Source organism: Microtus oregoni, unplaced genomic scaffold, assembly GCF_018167655.1.
Source record: "Microtus oregoni isolate MIOR12 unplaced genomic scaffold, Mior012 000003F_ref0000135, whole genome shotgun sequence".
In the NCBI taxonomy this organism is placed as follows: domain Eukaryota; kingdom Metazoa; phylum Chordata; class Mammalia; order Rodentia; family Cricetidae; genus Microtus; species Microtus oregoni.
The window spans coordinates 65,432,189-65,452,462 of NW_024543062.1; the positions used below are offsets into that span (position 1 = coordinate 65,432,189).

The window sequence follows — 20,274 nt, forward strand, 5'->3', positions numbered from 1 at the left end:
AGCTTTGGTGCCTGTCCTGGAACTCACTCTGTAGACCAAACTGGCCTCAAACTCACAGATCTGCCCGCCTCTGCTTCCGGAGTCCTGGGATTAAAGGCGTGCGCCACCACTGCCCAGCTTGCTGTTCTCTTCTCAATCACCACTAACTTCTCAGCTCCAGCAACCAGCACCTATGTCCCAGTAAAGCAAAGGCTTCACTTCAGTAGCTCTGGTGTCTTGTTAATCATAGCTGATCCTTCAGCCCCAGCGAACCAGAACCTCAGAATCTTTTTGTGGGAGGCGGGTTTAAGATAGGGTTTTTCTTTTTCTTTCTTTTTTTTTTTTGGTTTTGGTTTTTCGAGACAGGGTTTCTCTGTGGTTTTGGAGCCTGTCCTGGAACTAGCTCTTGTAGACCAGGCTGGTCTCGAACTCACAGAGATCCACCTGCCTCTGCCTCCCGAGTGCTGGGATTAAAGGCATGCGCCTTTTATCTTGGGCCCTACCAAGTTTAGAATAGCTACCAAAAAAGGTCATAGCAGTACTTTATTTTTGAAAAAAGGCCTCATGTACTCTAGGCTGGATTTGAACTCACCATGTAGCAGAGAAGATCCTGTTGGGATTACAGGCATGTGCCACCACACCCGCCTTACGCAGTGCTCAGAACCAATCTTGGGCTGCACTCACATTAGGTAAGTATGCTCCCAGTCTTTATAAAGGTTGGTGGTAGAATCAAGCTGCCCGTACCCGTTCAAGAAGCAGCACTGGGACAGAAAGCCTCCGCTGACTACAGGATGGATGAAGGAAGGATATTTTCCAAGAACCAGGAAGCCTTGGAAACACCACCAAAAAAGGTTTTATCCAGTTTTCCATCTCATGCTCTGCATGTGGTGAAAATATAATTAAAAAAAAAACTGGCTCTTTCTTTCACCTCTCACCTATCTATAGTTATTTCTAGAAAATCTATCACAGTCAAGAACTGTCTCGTGGGCTACGGATGGCTCAGCAGTAGAGTGCTGCTCAGGATGAGCAAGACGCTAGGTTGACTCTCCAGTGCCACAAAGAAAAGAAAAACAAAAGCCGGGCGATGGTGGCTCACGCCTTTAATCCCAGCACTCGGGAGGCAGAGGCAGGCTGATCTCTGTGAGTTTGAGACCAGCCTGGTCTACAGAGCTAGTTCCAGGACAGGCTCCAAAACCACAGAGAAACCCTGTCTCAAAAAAATCCAAAAAGAAAAGAAAAGAAAAAAAAAGAAAAACAAAGCCTCCAATTTCAGGACTCAGGAAGTCGAGGCACAAAGAAGGCTCACAAGCTCAAGGGCACCCCGGATTATATAGCAGAACTATTTTTTAATTGATTTTTATTGAACTCTACATTTTTCTCTGCTCCCCTCCCCCTAGAAAAACTATTTTAAAACAAAAAAAATAGGGCTGGAGAGATGGCTCAGAGGTTAAGAGCACTGGCTGCTCTTCTAGAGGTTCAATTCCCAACAACCACATGGTGGCTCATTACCTAGTGTGCAGGTATACATACAGAGCACTCCTATACATAAAGTATAAAGTTTAGGGCTGGAGAGATGGCTCAGTGGTTAAGAGCTTTGCCTGCTCTTCCAAAGGTCCTGAGTTCAATTCCCAGCCACCACATGGAGGCTCACAGCCATCTGTAATGAGACTTGGTGCCCTCTTCTGGCCTGCACTGTATAATAAATAATTTTTTTAAAAAAAAGTATAAAGTTTAAAACAAAACAAAACAAAAACTCATGTGTGCTATACTGAAAACCCTAGAGTTACCCAATCAAACGTCAAAACCATACCAGCATTACACGTGAAGCCAGCAAGGAGCTGCACTTCTCATGAAAGGAACTTACTGACCTGCCATCTGGATGCTCTGATACAACTTCCTTATTTTATAACAGAAAGCCTGAGTGCTGTACATCTAACATTTATTACATTTTTAGGAAAACACAAATCAAAGTCACAGTGAACTAGACTCTCAAAAATCCAAAGCAAACAAAACAACAAACCTAACTCAACTACAATGGCATACCACTCCACACGTCAGGAGGGCTACAAAGTTTCTTTAAAGGGAGAGTGGCTGTGGGTAGGCTTCGGTGGTTTTGTGCTTGCCTGGCAGACAAGAGGGCTGGGGTTTAATCCCTAGCACGGGGTGGGAGGATAACAAGCGTCATTTGGCAAGGAAGCAGAGAAAGAGAATCCTCTTGCATTGCTCCTGGGAATAGTAAAATGGTGCAGCCCTTGTGGAAAACAGTTTGGCAGCTCCTCAGAGTTAAAGATAGAACGATTACGTGACCAGCAATCTTAGGCTTAGGTAAATATCCAAGAGAACTCAAAGTAGGGACTCAAATAGCTATTTGCACTCCAGGGTATAATTCAGCATAGCTGGAAGTTGGAACAGCTTGTTACCATCAATAGTCAAACGAGTAACACAAGAAACACTCAGACACAGAATTAAAGAATTAGAATTCCCAGGATGAATGGACCTGCAAACATTCTGCTAAGTGAATCAAGGCAGGCACAAAATGAGTCTGTGTGATTCCATGCATACGAGGGACCTCGGATAGGCAAATTCAGACAGCAGATTACAGGGGTCGAGGGTAGGGGTGAAGGGAAGAAGCTACTGTTTAATGGTATAGAGTTTATATCAGTGTTTCACTGTTTTGAGACAGGCTGGCATTGAACTCACCATCCTCCTGTCTCTGCCTTCCAAGTGCTGAGATTACAACCAGCAGGCCAACAGGCTGGGTGGTGGTGGCGCACACCTGCACTCGGGAGGCAGAGGCAGGCGGATCTCTAGGAGTTCAAAGCCAGCCTGGTTGACAAGAGTTAGTTCCAGGACAGGCTCCAAAGCCACAGAGAAACCGTCTCAAAAAAACAACAACAACAACAACAAAACCCCCAAAAAACCAACCAAACAAAAAGCCACCATCAGGCCGGTAACACTCTGAGCTAATGCTAGGGGCTAAACACTGTGCTTGTAATTCCAAGCCACTGAAACACATGTACAAATGTCTACAGTGATAAATACTGTTTTATATGTTGTCTCCGTCTCTCTCTCACACACACATAATCCATAAATAATCAAAGGAGTAGCTAAGCACTTACTATGTGTACAGCCTTGAGCCGAAAGGCAGATGTGCTCACAACACAAGCAGGAAACTACTCTGTAGGCTGGGGTAAGTTCTAGCTCCACCAGACCCCACAGCACAGTTTGAAAAACCAGCTGCAGGGGACTTGAAACAATTAAAACAAGTATTTTCTTCTTTCTCTGATTTTTTGAGACTGCTGTCAAATTTGGCCTCGAATTTGGATGCTCCTGCCTCAGCTTCCACAGTGACGGGATTACAGGTGTGAGCCATCATACCTGCCCTCTCTCTTTTCAAGCATGCACTATACCCTACCCCCTTCTAAGAATTATTCCCATACAGAGCTGGGTATATAGGGTATAAGTTGTTTTGATGACCAGGAATCAAGAGATGGCAGCCCTAAAGAGTTTTATGTCTAGTATATCACTGTTTTTTAAGATGGGACTCTCCATGTACCCTAGGCCGGCCTGGAACTCAGAGATCCACCTGCCTCTGGGATTAAAGGTGTGTACTATGCCCAGCTATCCAGCATCTGCTAAACCAAGACAACATTTTGTTTTCAAAGCAAAGGATGATCACGTGGCCATATCTTTCAATTCTTGCCCTGTGAAATGATTCATGCTGATTACACAATCCTTCTCATATATAGTTCAAGTGAGATGAGGGGTTGGCATAAACATGCATTATCTGAAGTATGCACAGCATGAAAGGCAGAACTCTGTAACTTTAAAAGGAAATGTTAAGTCCCAGGAACCTTTTATTGTCTGAATAACTGTACACAAAATACCAGGCAGAGGAGTCCTGAAGGAAATGATGTCCGAGTTTCACTGTTATTTGCCCATTGGTCCTTTATCTTCTAAGCATGTGTATATATATGCTCTTTAAATGCATTAGACATTTATTCTGATCACAAATGCAATCCACGTGTGAATAAATAAACTCAGTATCTTTTCTCCCCTCTGAGTCTCTTTTAAATAGAAAAATGTGCTAAATGTCTCTTCATGGCCCGCTCGGCCACCACTGCCCCACCCACGGCTTTAAAGAGACTGTAACTTGATCTTCTGAAACCCTACTGAACTCCAGTCCAGTCAGGCACAGGACTCCTGGGAAGGATGTCCTACTGATACTGTCGGTAGTCTCCGAAGGGTGAGGGTGGCAGCTGGCTTGACGGCGGCAGCTGCGAGTGGTCTTCTGCAAACTGAGGGCCTGCAATTGAGATGCAAAAGGCATCCGATTAGGAAGTAGAAAAGAAATGGATCAACTTAAAAGCTGCTGCTACACCACAACTGTAGTTGGAGTTTCCTTGTAATCTCATAGTTCCTACAAGAGGTCTGCAGACCCTTTAGATTTATCACAGGACAGACTGACTTCCCGGTGTTCTAGAAAGGACAGCCAGGAAAGTCAGATGGATTCATAACAAAAATAAAATAAAATAAAAATTAGTGGGTTTTGTTGTTGTTTTGATTGCCATGTGGTCTCCCTTAGAGAAGGCAGGCCTTCAACTTGCTACATAGGATTACAGCTATGCACACCACCCCAGTTTATGTGCTGCTGAAGAGCGAACCCAGGGTTCTGTGTATGCTACTCAAATATTCTACCAACTGAGTTATGTCCTCAGCCTCAGTTTAAAGCAAATGCTATAGTAAGTTTCCCTGGGTCAAGACTGGAAGGGGGGAAAAAATCTACTGTTTCTTAATACAGCTAATAAAAAAAAAATGAGTATGTGTGCACACCAGAGTGCAGAAACCTAAGGAAGTAGAAAGGCTGGAGTTCCAGGCAGCTGTGAGCACACTGAGAGCTGATCCTTGGTCTTCTGTAAAAGCAGGAAAGGGCTCTTAATCACTGAGCCATCTCTCCAGTCCCACTGTATACAATTCTAAAAAAGTTTAAAATTTAAAATTGCTTTATATATCTGTATGTGTGTCGATGTACACATATGCGGGTACCATGGAAGTCAGAGGAGGGGGCTGGATCCCCTGGAACTGGAGAGAATGTTGTGAGCCCCGCAATGTGAATGCTAGGAATTGAACTTGGGTCCTCTGAAAGAATAGCAAGTACTCTTAACCACTGAACTAACTCTCCTGCCCCTCCTGACACACATTTTAGTAGCCATTTAAAATTATGTGGACAAGCCAGGTGGTGGTGGCACACGCCTAGAATCCCAGCACTTGGGAGGCAGAAGCAGATGGATCTTTTTGAGTTCCAGGCCAGTCTGGTCTACAAAGTGAGTTCCAGGACAGCCAGAGCTAATGACAAAACTTAAATGACCCTAGGTATGTTTCTGTTTCTGCTGTTGTTCTGGCAGCACTAGGGGTAAAACCAGGGCCTCTGTAAAGCTCAACCCCTTACCACTAAGTTACAACCCCTTAGTTATGTTTAACAGAACTCATCAATCCAACTTAAATAATAACAAATGTGTTGAGGACCATCTAAAAAACCAAATAAATTTAAAAGAGACAAAGAAAACCCAATGAAAGAATATCTGAAAAGCTTTTTTTTGACAAAAGTGGGGAAAATGCTTCCTTAAGACTCAGCTGTAATGCAATTCCTAATTAATGATTGAGGGTGAAGGGCTCTGCATCAGCACCTGCCTCCAGGTTCCTGCCTTGTTTGAGTTCCTGTCCTGACTTCCTACAGTGATTTGAAAGTATAAGCTTTGGTTAAGGTGTTTCATCACAGCAATAGCAATCTTAATTAAGACAATAGCCAAAGAAAGATGACCTTGAACTTTGTTTTAAATTATTTACTTATTATTATGTGTATGAGTGTTTTGCTTATATGTCTGTGTATTATATGTATGTCTCATGCCCTCCAAGGCCAGAAGAGGGCACGGATCCTATGGAACAGTTGTGAGCTGCCATGTGGATGCAGGGAATTGAACTCCAATCCTCTGGAAAAGCAGCCAATATTCTTAGAAGTTGAACCATGTCTCCAGTGCCCCTTGCTTAACTCTTAAAAGCAAACCCAACCACCCCACAACTGTCTTATAGTCTCATGTAGCCCTAGCTGGTTTTAAATTTGTTATGTAGCAGAGGCTAGCCTTGAACCTGTGCTGAGATTACTAGCTTGTACCATGCCTGGACAAAAGTACAACTCCTGTCTAAAAATAAGATATACCATTTTTAGGCGACGTCTATATAAATGGTGAGATTTGATTACTAGAAAGGAGACTCATTGGAATAAGATTAAGTTTTTGTTACATATAGTTCTGAATGTCTGAAAATATGAAACTGTTATTATATACTAACATGATCAAAACTAAGTAATTAGAATGTGACCACCATTATAGTGCAAACTCAAAAGAAATGATTAAAAAACAATGTAAAGTAAGATATCTATCAACCAACTGAAATCTACAGAGTGTGCTCATAAATCGTGCAAAGATCATAGCTTTCCCTTGGTGCCTCAGGGAAATCAAATCTAGCAGTATGGTCTATTTCTTGCTCTGCAACTGAATCTTATCCATGCTCCAAATAATTTTCAACATGTCTTATTATTCTTCCTATTCCCTTCCCCAAATGCCAAGTCAACGTTTAGTATGTGTGTGGGTCTATAAGTGTGTGTATGTATGTATGTATGTATGTATGTATGTGTCCTTGGGTGGCTTCTCAGGAGCCCTCTCCTTCACTTTAAGACTCGTTTCATTATTACTGTTTTTTAAAGATTTATTTATTAATTATGTATACAGTGTTCTGCCTGTATGTTTTTCTACAGGCCACCAGATCTCATTACAGATAGTTGTGAGCCACCATGTGGTTGCTGGGAATTGAACTCAGAACCTCTGGAAGAGCAACCAGTGATCTCAACTGCTGAGATATCTCTCCAGCCCCTGTTATGTATTTTTTGAGACATGGTCTCATTGTGTGGTCCTGTTTGTCCTGGAACTCACTAGATAGAGCAGGGTGACCTCAAACTCAGATATCTGCCTACCTTCCAAGTGCTAGGATTAAAGGTATGTGCCATCATGACCAGTTTTAAGATTTTATTTCTTAACAGGATTTCTCTGCATAGCTTTGGAGCCTGAGCAGGCTGGCCTTGAACCCACAGAGATCCGCCTACCTCTGCCTCCCAAGTGTGTGTGCCACCACCGCCCAGCCTTATTTTTATTTAAGAGTGTATGTGCACGCACGTGCCCTCCAGGGTCCAGATGAGGCTTTTGGAGCCCCTGGAGCTGGAGTTAGAGCTGCCTGGTGTGAATGCTGACAACTGAGTCATGTCTTCTATAAGAATAGGAGGAACTCATAACAATTGTGTTGATCCCTTCAGCCCTTAAAAGGTCCTCCAATGGCCTAGAACTTGTTATCCTACCATGAGATCCAGAGTGCTGGGATTACAGGCATGTGTCACCACGCCTGAAATGTGTTCTGGGGACCAAGCTCATGTGAACGTGAGGTAACAGCATGACTAAACTCTTTATTGTGCCAGCACCAGAATCCTTCTGTCTGTATGCTTCCTTCTAATGGCCAATGGTTATTTCATTTCCATTTACTCACTGAACGCTGAGATAAAAACCCTGAACATTCATGAGCAGACAGTCACTCACGCCCATCAAGTGGTTATGCAAATCCACAATTCTGCCTCTCACTTTCCCAGAACTCTAATCTGATCCCCACCCAAACTCTGAATCTAGTTTATAATCTTTTCTTTTACTTTAGTTTTTTAGGACAGGGTTTCTCTGTGTAGTTCTGGCAATCCTGGAATTTAAGACATCTGCCTGCCTCTATCTCCTGAGTGCTGGAATTTAAGGCATTTGTCACCATGCTTGGCCTATTTTATATTCTTGAAAGCAAGTAATATTTTTTGAGTAAAATAATCTTCCAAGTCTGTTGTCGGTCTTAGATCCCTAGAATGTAAGTCCTTGAGGTCAGAAATTGTCTACCTTCCTCTTCTACTGTCAGCTACAACAGTGTCTGGTCAGCTACCATCATCACCACGTAGCTTTCAAATGATCAGAAACTTCTCAAAATAAATAAATGAACACTAATAAATCTTGAAGTCTACAAAGAAAGACGAACACCAAAAAATCAAGTAGCCAAAGCATTTTGTCACAAGTTGTCTATAAACATGATGATTATAGGCCTACTACTTTAAAACACTTTTAGTTTTTGTCTATGTGTATATGCATGAACCTGCTTGTATGTTAACCACGTATGTATAGAGCCTGTGGAGGCCAGAAGAGGTCATCAGATCTGCTTGGAACTAGAGGAGTTACAGGCAACTGTGAATGAATGAGTGGATATAGGGAACAGAACCTGGATCCTCTGCAAATGCAGCAAGTGCTGGTAACTCCTGAGTCATCTCTCTAGCCTCCATCCATTATGTCTCTCTTCTTTTTCTTTTCTTTCTTTCTTTTTTTCCCGAGACAGGGTTTCTCTGTAGCTTTTGGTTCCTGTCCTGGAACTAGCTCTTGTAGCCCAGGCTGGCCTCTAACTCACAGAGATCCGCCTGCCTCTGCCTCCCAGATGCTGGAATTAAAGGTGTGTGCCACCACCACCCAGCTCACCCATTATGTCATTTGGGCTTATCATAAGTTCAAGCATAGCATGTTAATAACACAGTAGAAATCACAAACTCCTCCATTTTACCAAACAAAAACATTCTTCCTTAATGTCAGGAAGCCATTCCCATGCGTATGAACCTAGAGCATTAAGGAGAGAAAGAACTTACCATTGGGAAACTGTGCAGAGGCAAACCTTGTCAACAAGATACCAGCTCCTTCAATTAAAGCTAGGAGAATGCCTCCCATGGCAGCCGACCCCACCATGGCGACGGGTCCATCTGCAGACATTAATAACAAAGACTACTTTAAGGGAAAGGGCTATCCATATACTTATGTTTCTCTCATTCTCAAACTCTTCCACTGCCCAAGACCTACAGTCAGCAAACAACAGCAGAGAGGTCAGCTCCGGCCCACAGCCTGCTTTTTAAACAAAGCTGTGATGGTTTGAATGACATGGCCCCATAGGCTCATATGTTTGAAAACTCCGTCCCCAGGTAGTAGAACCCTTTGGAAAGGATTAGGTGGTGTGCTCTTGTTGGAGGTATCACTGAGGGTGGGCTTTAAGATTTCAAAAGACTTGCACCATCCCCTGCCTCCTGCTTGCGGACTGAGATGTAAGCTCCGGGATGCTGCTCCAGTCACCTGCTATCTGCTACCCCTGCTCCACCATCAAGTATTCCAACCCGCGGAAACTGTGAGCCCCAAATAAACTTTCTTCTGGTGTCTTATCACAGCAACAGAAAAGGAACCAACTTAAAAGCTATATTGGACAAAGCCATGTTCTTGCTTGCATGCCTTAATAACATCAGCTCACATAGTGCATTGGTGGGTGGCTCACGCCTTTAATTTCAACACCAAGAAGCAGAGGCAGGCAGGCCTCCATGAATCTGAGGACAGCCTAGTAAGTTCTAGGCAAGACAAAGTTAAATAGTAAGACCCTGTCTCAAAACAAAACAGCAACAAAACAACAAGATCATGTAGTCCGTAAGTATAAAATATTTATTTCTGGAACCCACAAGGCAGAAGGAAAGAATCGTTCTACAAATCGTTCTCTGACTTCTACATGTAGCGTGTACGAACTCTCGTACTCATGTGCGCGCACACACACAAATTAAATTAATGCAATAGAGAAAATTGATTTAATATTAATGCCTGGACTTTTTCAAGAAAAAGTTTAAAATATCTAGTCTTAGGAATTCACTTGCTCTTTCCTCAAGGCCCAGAGGATGATCTTTATGCCTCACAGTTGTGTGTGGCAGACCGTGCTAATTCAAGATAACTTAGGAAACTACAGCACGGAGACTCTGGCGTTCTACCAGCGACACAAGTAATAAATGGTCAGTGTGTTCTTAACCACTGTATTACACCAGCAAGAATTTATACCCCTAGGGCCACACACCTGTAATCCCCGAACTTGAGGAGCAGGGGCAAGGAGATAAGGTACTCAAGGTCATTCTGAGCTAGGGAGGGAGTTCGAGGCCACTCTGGATCTCACGAGACCCTGTCACCAAACAAACAAGCAGGGGGCTGGTGAGCTGGAATCAGTAGGTATAGGCACTGAATTCAATTCCTGGAACCCAAGTGGTAGCAGAGAAGTAACTCCTGCAAATTGTCCTTTGACCTCATTTAGCAATGTGCCCACCCACACACCAGTAAATAATGTAGTAATAATAAATTAAAAAAACCCAGTCCTTTATTCCTTTACTCTTACTTTCAAATCACCATAAATATTTATTCTATACCAAATCAGGCAATTCTCAATTTCATGCATTGCAGATTTGAATGATTTTGTTTTGTTTTTTTGAGACAGGAATTCTCTGTGCAGTTTGGAACGCACGCTGTAGAACACACCTGCCTTGAATTCAGCAATCTGCCTGCCTCTGCTTCCTGAGTGCTGGAACTAAAGACAAGTTTCATTAATTAAAGGCAGATGAGGTTGCTCCAAAAACCCGACTCCCACTGGTATGTCCAAATGATGGTTTATTTAATAGACTGAGTAGTTCAATGTAAGGCACCTGCCTACCATGTCCAAGGCCCAGGTCCAATCCTCAGTGCTGCAGAAGACAAACAGTGAAGCAATGTTCACTTACTTCTTGCTGCCAGGATGGCTCCTGTTAAGGCACCGCTAGTGATGGAGTTCCAGGGATCTTCTTTGCCTCTTATCTGAACCATACTACAGTCAATCATGGAAAACAGTCCTCCCCAAACTGCAAAGCTACCTGTTTTGTAAAAACAAAACACACAAAACAACTAGTTCAGATTTCTTTTGTGCCTTACTGTTATATTATTATTAATATCACAGTCAAGTATGTTTGCTTTGAAGCCAGCCCTGGTTATTTAACGAGTATATTAAATCTAGGAGAGAGAAGACGATTCGCCTCCTAGAGAGTCTACACCCACGCTCTCAGTATGCCTCTCTTTCTAATAACCATTGTGCTCAAGTTTATATTAAAGAATCTTGGGGCTCTGAGAAATAACTGAGTAATGAAAAGTGCTAGCTGCTCTTGCAGAAGACTGGAGTTCGGGTCCCATCACCCACATCTGTTAGCTCACAATCATCTTTAACCTCAGCTCCAGGGACCTGATGCCTTCTTCTGGCCTCCACAGGACCTACATACATGTGGCAGACACAGAAATTCATAAACATAATAAACATAAATAAAAATTAATCTTGAGAAAAATTTAACTAAGATCTTCAACTCTTCTGGGGGAAGGGATGGCAAGGAGCTGGATTAGGTCAGTGGTGGAGCTCTTGCCCAGCATGTACAAAGGCCTGGCTTCAATCTCCAGCACCATAAACAAGTTAAACCAACATACATAAGCCTAAAAGAAGCTGCAAATGGTTAAAATCACAGAAATCACTCCTTTAGAATAGAGCACCTTTGTTTAAACAATGTTTCACTATTTCAAACCAAAGGCTCCTGCTTCCTCTCTCTCCTAACTCAGCCTTCTCACCTTCCCTTTCTTCATCAATGTCACGGGGCACCTACTCTGACAATCACCACAGAGCACAGAGAAAGCCAGTGCTCTGGACCATATTACGCACATGCTGCGGAGGCAAATGAACAACCTAGTTGGAGCCAGGGAATGCCGGGGAGTTAGACTTAGGAGGCCTAGTCACTTTTTATTTATCCTTTAAATCAGTGGTTCTCAACTGGGGATCGAGTCTCCTTTGGTGGCTGTGCATCAGATAGCAGCAAAATTACAGTTACTAAACTAAAGTGTTGAAGCATTAGGAAGGTTGAGAGTCGCTGCTCTAAAATCTCAGTACGGAGGGAAACAGGATGCTAACAAGAACAAACTGGGCTCCAACAAACGTCTGAAACACATCACTCCGCAGGCTTCCTCCAGATCTCATGTGTTCAGGACCAGCTGAGTACAGCAGGAGCCCCTCATCTTTGGTCCAATATTAGGGATCTCATCCTTGGAATGGAGAGATGATGGAGGAAGGTCATTGGCTAATAAAGGAACTGCTTGGCCCATTCTCTTCTAGACTAATTCTCACATATTAATTTAGCCCATTTCTAATCATCTGTGTATGGCACCCCAAGGTGCGCTTACCAGGAAGATTCTAGCCTATGTCCATCCTGGGTCAGAGCTTCATCCTGGGAGCGGGGCATGGCGTCTCTCTCAGGCGTCTGCTCTGGAGAGGAGAGCTGTGGCGTCTGACCTCACTTCCTCTTCCTCCCAGCGTTCTGTTCTGTCTACTCCTCCCACCTATCCTCTAACCAATAAAATGGGCCAAGGCAGTTCCTTTATTAGCCAATGACCTTCCTCCATCAGAGAGATGGTTTAGGGTTTAAGAGGACTGGCTGCTCTTCCAGGACTCGGATTCCCTTCCCAGCACCCACATGGCAGCTCACACCCATCTGTATTTCCAGCTCTAGGGGATCCAGACATGCTTCTGGCCTCTGTGGGTACCAGGCACACAGTTGGTATATGTACACATACAAGCAAACCACAAAATTAAAAACCCCGAAACCTCAAAACTTGTCATCCAGGGTCAGAGTGCTTGCTAAGACAGCACTTATTCCCAAGAAACAGGACCAGTGAGATGGCCCAGGGGTAAGAATACCAAGCATAATGACCTGGGAACCCACATGACGGAAAGAGAACAGACTCTTACAAGTTGCTCTCTGAGCAACACACACATATGCACGCACACACGCACGCACCCTCCCCCTCCTTGCCAAGTAAGTAATAATGTAATACAAGAAAGAAATTATACAGGCCACTTTTGTGCCTGGTGCCCAAGGCCAGAAGTGGGCCTAGATCCCCTAGAGCTGGAAAGAGACTGGTGTATGGATATCATGTGCGTGCTGGTAATGGAACCCGAGTCCTCTGAAAGAGCAGCCAATGCTCTTAACCCCCAAACCATCTCTCTAGCCCAAGTAATAAGTCTTTACCACGACTTAAGAAAAATAGTCAACTCTGATTTGATGTCATATCTTATGTGAACATAATTTCCATACATATTTTTGGCCATTTCCTTTCTACTAGTTACCGAGTAACCAAGTTTTATAATTGCTGTGTTTTTATAATCTTCTGATATTTTGCCTGATTTTTACACAATTCTTAATGTTATCCTTGGAGAACCCAAACAGTTAAACTGGTCTCTCTGACCTTTACATCACATTTTTCTTCAGCATTATGCTATCCTAGAAACTATCATTTCTGTCACTAGAAATCTGAGCTACACAGCCCTTCTGTGGGGGTTGTGCTGGCTAGTCTTATGGCAACTTGACACGAGGAAACCTCAATTGAGAAAAAGGCCTTCATAAGACTCAGATATAATGTGTTTTCTTAACTAGTGATTGATGGGGAGGACCCAGCCCACTGTGGATGGTCCCACCCCTGGGCCGGTGGTCCTGGGTTCTATAAGAAAACAGGTTTGAGTTGGGTGGTGGTGGTGCGTGCCTTGAATCCCAGCACTCGGGAGGCAGAGGCAGGCAGATCTCTGTGAGTTCAAGGCCAGTCTAGTCTACAGAGCTAGTTCCAGGACAGCCAGGGCTACAGAAACCCTGTCTTAAAAAAACAAAAAAAGAACCCCCAAGACAAGTTAAAACAGAACAAACATTGAATATCTGAATGACACAAATAAGATTTTAAAAAACATAATAATTCAACTTAACTTTCCAAACAAAGCATCAATCCAAAAACAAAAACAAAAAACCTTACAGAGATACTAAGACAAGCAGAGTAAATGAAAATCATTAATATAAAAAAAGAAAGAGAAAAAAAATAATTTGCTGACCGAACTCCTGTAATCTTGGCACACAGGACCTTGAGTTTGAGTTCAGTATGGGGACAAATGAAGAAAGGGAAGTCAGACAGGACAGGAGGGCAAACAGGTATAGCCAGCCTCAAGTTCAAGTAAGCAGAAAAAGTCTGAATAAATGAAAACATTCTTCTTACCTCCCAATTGTGGAGCTCTGGTTTTAATAGCTGTCAAACTCCCTCGGAGTCTGTGGTTTACTCCCTATAACAAAAACAAAAGGAAATGGTCTAAAATGTAATAAACTGGGGACTGGAGAGATAGTTCAGTGGTTGAGAACACTTGCTGCTCTTCCAGAGAACCCAGGTCTTACATGGTAATTCACAATAGTCTGTAACTCCAGTTCCAGAAGATCCAATGCTACCTTCCAGCCTCTTTGGGCACCAGGCATGCACATGGTATGCAGACATACATGCAGACAAAACATCCACATTCATAAAATAAATTAGGGCTGGAGAGATGGCTCAGTGGTTACGAGTACTTACTGCTCTTTCAGAGGACCCAGGTTCAATTCTTAGCACCCACATGGTAGCTCACAACTGTCTGTATGTAATTCCAGTCCTAGGGATTTTATCCAATGGCATCAGGCACCAAGCAATGCATAGACATACATGCAGGCAAAACAACCCCCACCCCCCACACAAAATAATAAAATCATATATAATAAGTGTGCTATATTTCTAACCCACCAATGCACCCATAAACATCAACCAGCCCTGGCTTCCAGTGAAGATAAAATAAGACCAGTCACCCACTCACCACTGGAGAATTTCGAAAGCCTTTGAAGGCTTGAAAGATACCACCACCTATGGTACCCATGGTAAAGGCACCACCACAGTCGTCCACGATTCGCCAGGGGCTAAAAACAGAGGAAGGGGGAGAAAGATGACCTTATTATCACTTATAAACCACAGAAACCCTAAAACTTTCTTTACTTAATAACTGAAGGGATATAACAGGTTGCATTGTGGAGTCCACTGCAGCCAATACACTTTTAGGTTGTAAAATAGGAACAGATATACTAAACACATCCATAACTACTCAGTCTCAAGTCCTCGAAGGCAGAAGGATTTAACAATCATCTCCCTTCCCCCCTCCCCCACCCTCTCTCTTTTTGGCTATTTGAGACGGGGTTTCTCTGTGTAGTTTTGGAGCCTGTCCTGTACTCACTCTGTAGACCAGGATGGCCTTGAACTCACAGAGATCCGCCAGCCTCTGTCTCCCAAGTGCTGGGATTAATGGTATGCACCACCACCGCCTGGCTCAGCATTAAGTTTTAAAGCAGGAACCCAACAAAGATTCACTATCTGCAGATCCAGTGTTAAAAGCCTGAAGTTTCAGGATAACTAAGTTCAAAACAGCATTTTAAACTTTAGTTTGCATCAGATCTGTTTAACACACTAGGATAACATCTAATAATTAGAAGTTAAATTTGTAAAGTCAACATCTAAATGTTGCACAATTTACACAATGCTGAAACTTCAGTAATTTGATCAGGAGATCAGAACTTCTCCTCTAGGGATCTGGCTAATAAAAGTCTATATAGAACCTAGGACCTGACACACACAACATCTCCAGTCTTGCTAAGTCGGCTGTATTACTGTAAAGATTTATGTACGTTTTTCTTTTGTATATCACCCAAAGCCTATTTACACACACACACACACACACACACACACACACACACACACACCCCTAGGAACAAGGTAAACTCTGTTTCAGCCAACTCTCAGCAGAGCTGTAATTCCTCCACCATCTCTTCCAAATAAAAAGCCGGTCGTTCACCACTGGCACACATCGTCCACCAGGTTTCAAGTCTAAATGAATTCCGTGAAACAAACACTTAGACTATAGCTTCTAAAGTGTTCATATGCTCCTTGGGCAAGCACAGAGAGGTTTACTCAGGCTTAGAAACAATTTCACAAGAAACTCTAAAGTTGGCAAAGTAAAAGAAATTTCTCACTACATCAGACAGTCTCAGGAGACAAGCCCAGAACTGGGAGTGGTGGCACGCACTGGTAATCCCAGCACTTGGAAGAGGTCAGCCTAGGCTATATGGCAAACCCTGTCTTAACCCGTAACCTTTGGTCTTTCCCTACAAAAAGACAAACACTATAGTGAGCTAGCCCATGGACAATCACTATAAGTACAAAAATGCATTTAAACCTACCATTATTGCCCACAAGAATTTGAATAATGACTTATTTTTCCTTGCGGATTCATAATCTTTTAACTTGACAAAAACATTATGACTATCTCTTCTGAATTGTACAAATGAACAAAGGCTCAGACAGAAATTAAGTAGCCTGCCGCAAAACAAACAAGGAACTAGTAGAGCCAACTAAAAGCACAAATTTTGGAATTTTGGGCTTCAAACTCACCAAAATCTTTCCACTGTATTTATATAGCCTAAAGGATTCTGAGAGAACAAATGGGAAAAAGAAGCCTAAGACAACGATTAAACCCATATACTTTTTAGCCAGTGCTGGTAGCCCTCCGAAGGAGGGTGTGGTCACAGAAGGATGAAGCATATTTGGGGGTGGGAGCACAGAAACTGCCATCAAATAGTAACTGAAAAGTCCTGGGCAGGCACATACTCTGAGGAATACAGGTTCTTTATCATTATAAGCAAAAACAAAGCAAAACCAGATTAACCTAAATATCAAGGTTTAATTATTTGCTGTGATCCCCGAGGCTTTACTCTGACAACTTGAGATTCAACAGCTATTACACAAATTTACAGCTTATTTTTGCTATGCCTGATTTACTCATGATTGGTCTTTGAGCCAAGCACACAGCCCTCACTTAGTAAACGCTTGGTGAATGAAATTATTTATGTTCATGGCTTTCCTGAGAACACTTCCTATTTGCCACTTTTCCTCCAGGAATTCCGCGCAGGAAATACCACCCCAGCCTACAAGGAGCTCATCCAAGCCCCCTGGCCTTTGGGTGAAATCTATGGTCTACTCTTTTGAAATGCCTCTTCATGGGGGCCCCTCTAACCATACAAATAAAGCCTCAAGTATGGCACTCAGAGATCTACATTCCCTTCGTCAATGTAGGACCTGAGCAAAGCGAAGTCTAGAGACATGTCCAAGGTCACCTCAGCCGACAAAGGCGATCACTACTAATTGTCCCAGCACCAGACTGACAGCACCTGACCTAGAGAGGAGGTCCCAAGGCCACGAAGCCCAGCACTGGACCTCCTCGCTAGGCACAAGGTCACAGGGGTGCTGGGTCCCGGCACACAGCGCTGAAAGCCACCTGGTCACCCGCGCCCGCACCACCCACAGCTGCCAGCTCTCGGCGCTGAGCCGCGCGGAGCTCGGCTTGCACCTCGGACTCCGACCACGGCGGGCGGAGGGGGTGAGGGACAACAACAAGGGGGGCTTGCCGCAGCTCACCACGGCTCCCTCGCGTACTCCTCCATCTTGGTTCCAGCCCGCGCGAGAGTACTGGGCACGTAGGACTTCCGGAAACTGATCTCTGTGGCGGAAGTGATCCCAGGAAAGGGCGTGTTACTGGGCGGAGATTGGATCATCGTTTCCTGTCGCTGCCAATAGCACTCGAAACTCCGTGTAGGCAGCGAGCGTGCAGTACCACCTCTCCCCCCAAATCAAGGATGGTTGCGAGGATTGGGGTACTGAGTGACAGAGTTCAGGTTAGCCTCGTGGCCTGGGATAAACGTAATATTATTCAGCCATGATTGCCCAAACTTCTTAAATACAGTACTGTTTGCTAGTTCGTTTGTTTTTCGAGACAAGGTTTCTCTGTGTAACCCTGGATGTTCAGAAGCAATCTATGTAGACCAGGCTAGCCAAGAACTCACAGCGAGCCGCCTGCCTCTGCCTCCTGAGTGTGATTAAAGGCGTGCATCGCCACTGCCTTGCGGCTATTTTTTAAAGTACTTTTGCCGTGAACTATTATTAACAGTGCTACTTAAATTTGAGCTACGGTGAATTTTGAGCAAATATTTGTTGCTTTTGTAGGGCAGAGCTTTAGAGTCATAGTACCTTGAATGTAATAGATGTGTTTCTTTTTTTTTAAACATTTATTTACTTTATTATGTATACAATATTCTGTCTGTGTGTATACCTGAAGGCCAGAAGAGGGCACCAGACCTCATTACAGATGGTTGTGAGCCACCATGTGGTTGCTGGGAATTGAACTCAGGACCTTTGGAAGAGCAGCAAGTGCTCTTAACCGCTGAGCCATCTCTCCAGCCCAATGTGTTTCTTTTTTTAATATTTTTTTATTTCACACATTTATATATTTGTGTAAGGGAGCTAGTGGACACATGGAAGTCTGAGGACAACCTACCGAAGTCAGTTCTCACTTTCCACCCTGTGGGTCCCCAGGATCGAACTCAAGTCAGACTTGACAGCAAGCACTTTACCCACTGAGCCACTGCGACAGCCTGAAAGAAGTGTTCATGAAATCGAGCTACGTGGATCATTTCAGGGACCATGACCTATTTGAAACCATTGATCTATATATCATTGGTCTACGTATCAAAGGACTGGATCCTTTTCCCCAGCCTCCATCGCAAAGGATTTCTTCATCATGAGATATGTTTAACCCAGGGAAAAGAACTAAAAACAATTCTAGTTGGTAAAAGGTTTGCCTAGCATGCAGAAAACCCTAAATCAAATCCTCAGCATCACATAAACAGATATGGTGGCACTAGAAGGCAGCTAGCTGCTCAGGGTTATACCTCAGCTGAATATAGAGTTCAGTGCCAACCTGGGATATAGGAGAGTTGTTAAGGAAAAGAGAACAAAAGTATGGAGTTCCATCAGCTAACTTTTGGCTACTATCAGCACAACCCAGTTATGTGCCAGCTATAAAGGGAGTCTCTCCATTCTGCCTTTTTTTTTTTTTAAAAAAATGTAGATATTTGGGGCTAGAGAGATAGTATATCAGTCAAGAGCACTGACTACCTGCTCTTCTAGAGGACTGGGGTTTGACTTCCAGCGTTCACACAGCAACTCACAATTGTCTGTAGCTCCATTTCCAGGAGATCTAACACCCTCTTCTGGTCTCTGCAAACACTGGGCCCACTTGGGATACACAGACATATTGCAGGCAAAATACCGATGGTTTTTCTTATTTTTTAAGTATAGGTATTTTATGAGAAAATCGATGTAATTAATAGACTACAATGACAATTGAGGTGTTTTCCAAACTTTTAGAGATAAGTGCCAACTCTCCATAGAGCTTTAGAATAGCAGTAAAATGTCTCTAAAATCATTGTCTGAAACTGGATGTGCGAGCCTGCAATCCCAGCACATGAGAGGTGGAGACAGGAGGATTGCAAGGTCAAGCGCCCCTACTTACAAAGCAAGTTCAAGGCTATTCTGGACTGCGTAAAGCCCTCTCTCTAAACAAAACGAAACACAGTCTGGCTAAACAGCTTAGTAAGTGAAAGTGCTCGCGACTGAGTGACCGAGTCTGCTGACTTGAGTTCCATCCTCAGAACCCACAGAGTGGAAGGAAGGAACCAGCTCCTATGTCCTGCCACTGCCGCGTTGTCATGGTACTCAAGTATGCACACAAAATGTAAACATTTTAATGAAATATGAGACTTGGAGTACTTTAGTATATGAATTTAGATAAAAAAAAAAACAAACAGTACTGGAGAGATGGCTCAAGATTCCTTCAAAATTTCTAGTTTGGATCCTAGCACCCATGAAACAAACCTAGCGTCTTGCATAGGCCTGTAACTTCTGCTTCTAAGGCTCCAACACCTTCTTCTGGCTGCCACATGCCTGCACATGCGCACATTTATACAAACACTTGTGCATATCCTCACTGGTACTTATACACATACTTTTGTTTTGTTTTGAGATAGGGTTTTCTCTGTGTAGTCTTGGCTTTCCTGGAGGGAACTCACTTTGTACACCAGACTGGCTTTGAACTCGCGGAGATCCACCTGCCTCTGCCTCCTGGGTGCTGGGATCAAAGGCATGCCTACCGCCTGGCCTGACTACATTCTTTTGTTTCGCACAGAAGCTGTGTGTGATTGCTAAGAGCCTCACAGGTCATGGTGAGGTAAGTCATCAACTGACATTTGGGAGAGCTTTTTCTTGGCGCTCTCTTTGCTTCCTGGTCCTCAAGTGTCCACGTTATTCAAGCTTTTATTCCATACTCACTGGGCACTCTTCTGGATGTTATTTGACTTCTGAATAGACGCAGCCACCAGCATTGGTCAGGTTTGCAGAGAAACAGAACGAATAGCTGGTGGATATGTAGATAGATAGGTAGATGATTTATAGATAAAGGCAGACAGACAGGATGCAGAATTGACACATGTGATTCCAGAGGCTGGGAAGACCCATGGTCTCTGTATCTGCAAACGGAAGACCCAGAAAATCTGGTATTGTAACTCCATCTGAAGATAGAGGCCTAAGAACCAGGAGA

The 20,274-nt window shown here is 43.5% G+C and overlaps 1 protein-coding gene across 1 annotated transcript; it reads right to left on the reverse strand.

Moving 5' to 3' along the window:
- Positions 1-3,818: 3,818 nt before the first annotated feature.
- Positions 3,819-17,337, reverse strand: Timm17a (translocase of inner mitochondrial membrane 17A). Its single transcript, XM_041649157.1, has 6 exons — positions 17,259-17,337; positions 14,614-14,713; positions 13,995-14,058; positions 10,670-10,798; positions 8,747-8,857; positions 3,819-4,285 (listed from the first exon to the last, which is right to left on the reverse strand). Exons 1-6 carry the CDS (start codon positions 17,282-17,284, stop codon positions 4,197-4,199), a joined length of 519 nt encoding a protein of 172 aa, XP_041505091.1. The 5' UTR covers positions 17,285-17,337; the 3' UTR covers positions 3,819-4,196.
- Between the last annotated feature and the right edge of the window lie 2,937 nt (positions 17,338-20,274).

What these genes read in the sequence shown, in the direction of transcription:
- Timm17a (XM_041649157.1), bottom strand. Translation starts at nt 17,284, where the DNA reads ATGGAGGAGTACGCGAGGGAGCCGTG. An exon ending in GAGTACGCGAGGGAGCCGTG is followed by an intron (nt 14,714 to 17,258) that starts GTGAGCTGCGGC and finishes CTCTGTTTTTAG; the next exon opens with CCCCTGGCGAATCGTGGACG. An exon ending in AGCCATCCTGGCAGCAAGAA is followed by an intron (nt 8,858 to 10,669) that starts GTAAGTGAACAT and finishes TAATGTCTGCAG; the next exon opens with ATGGACCCGTCGCCATGGTG.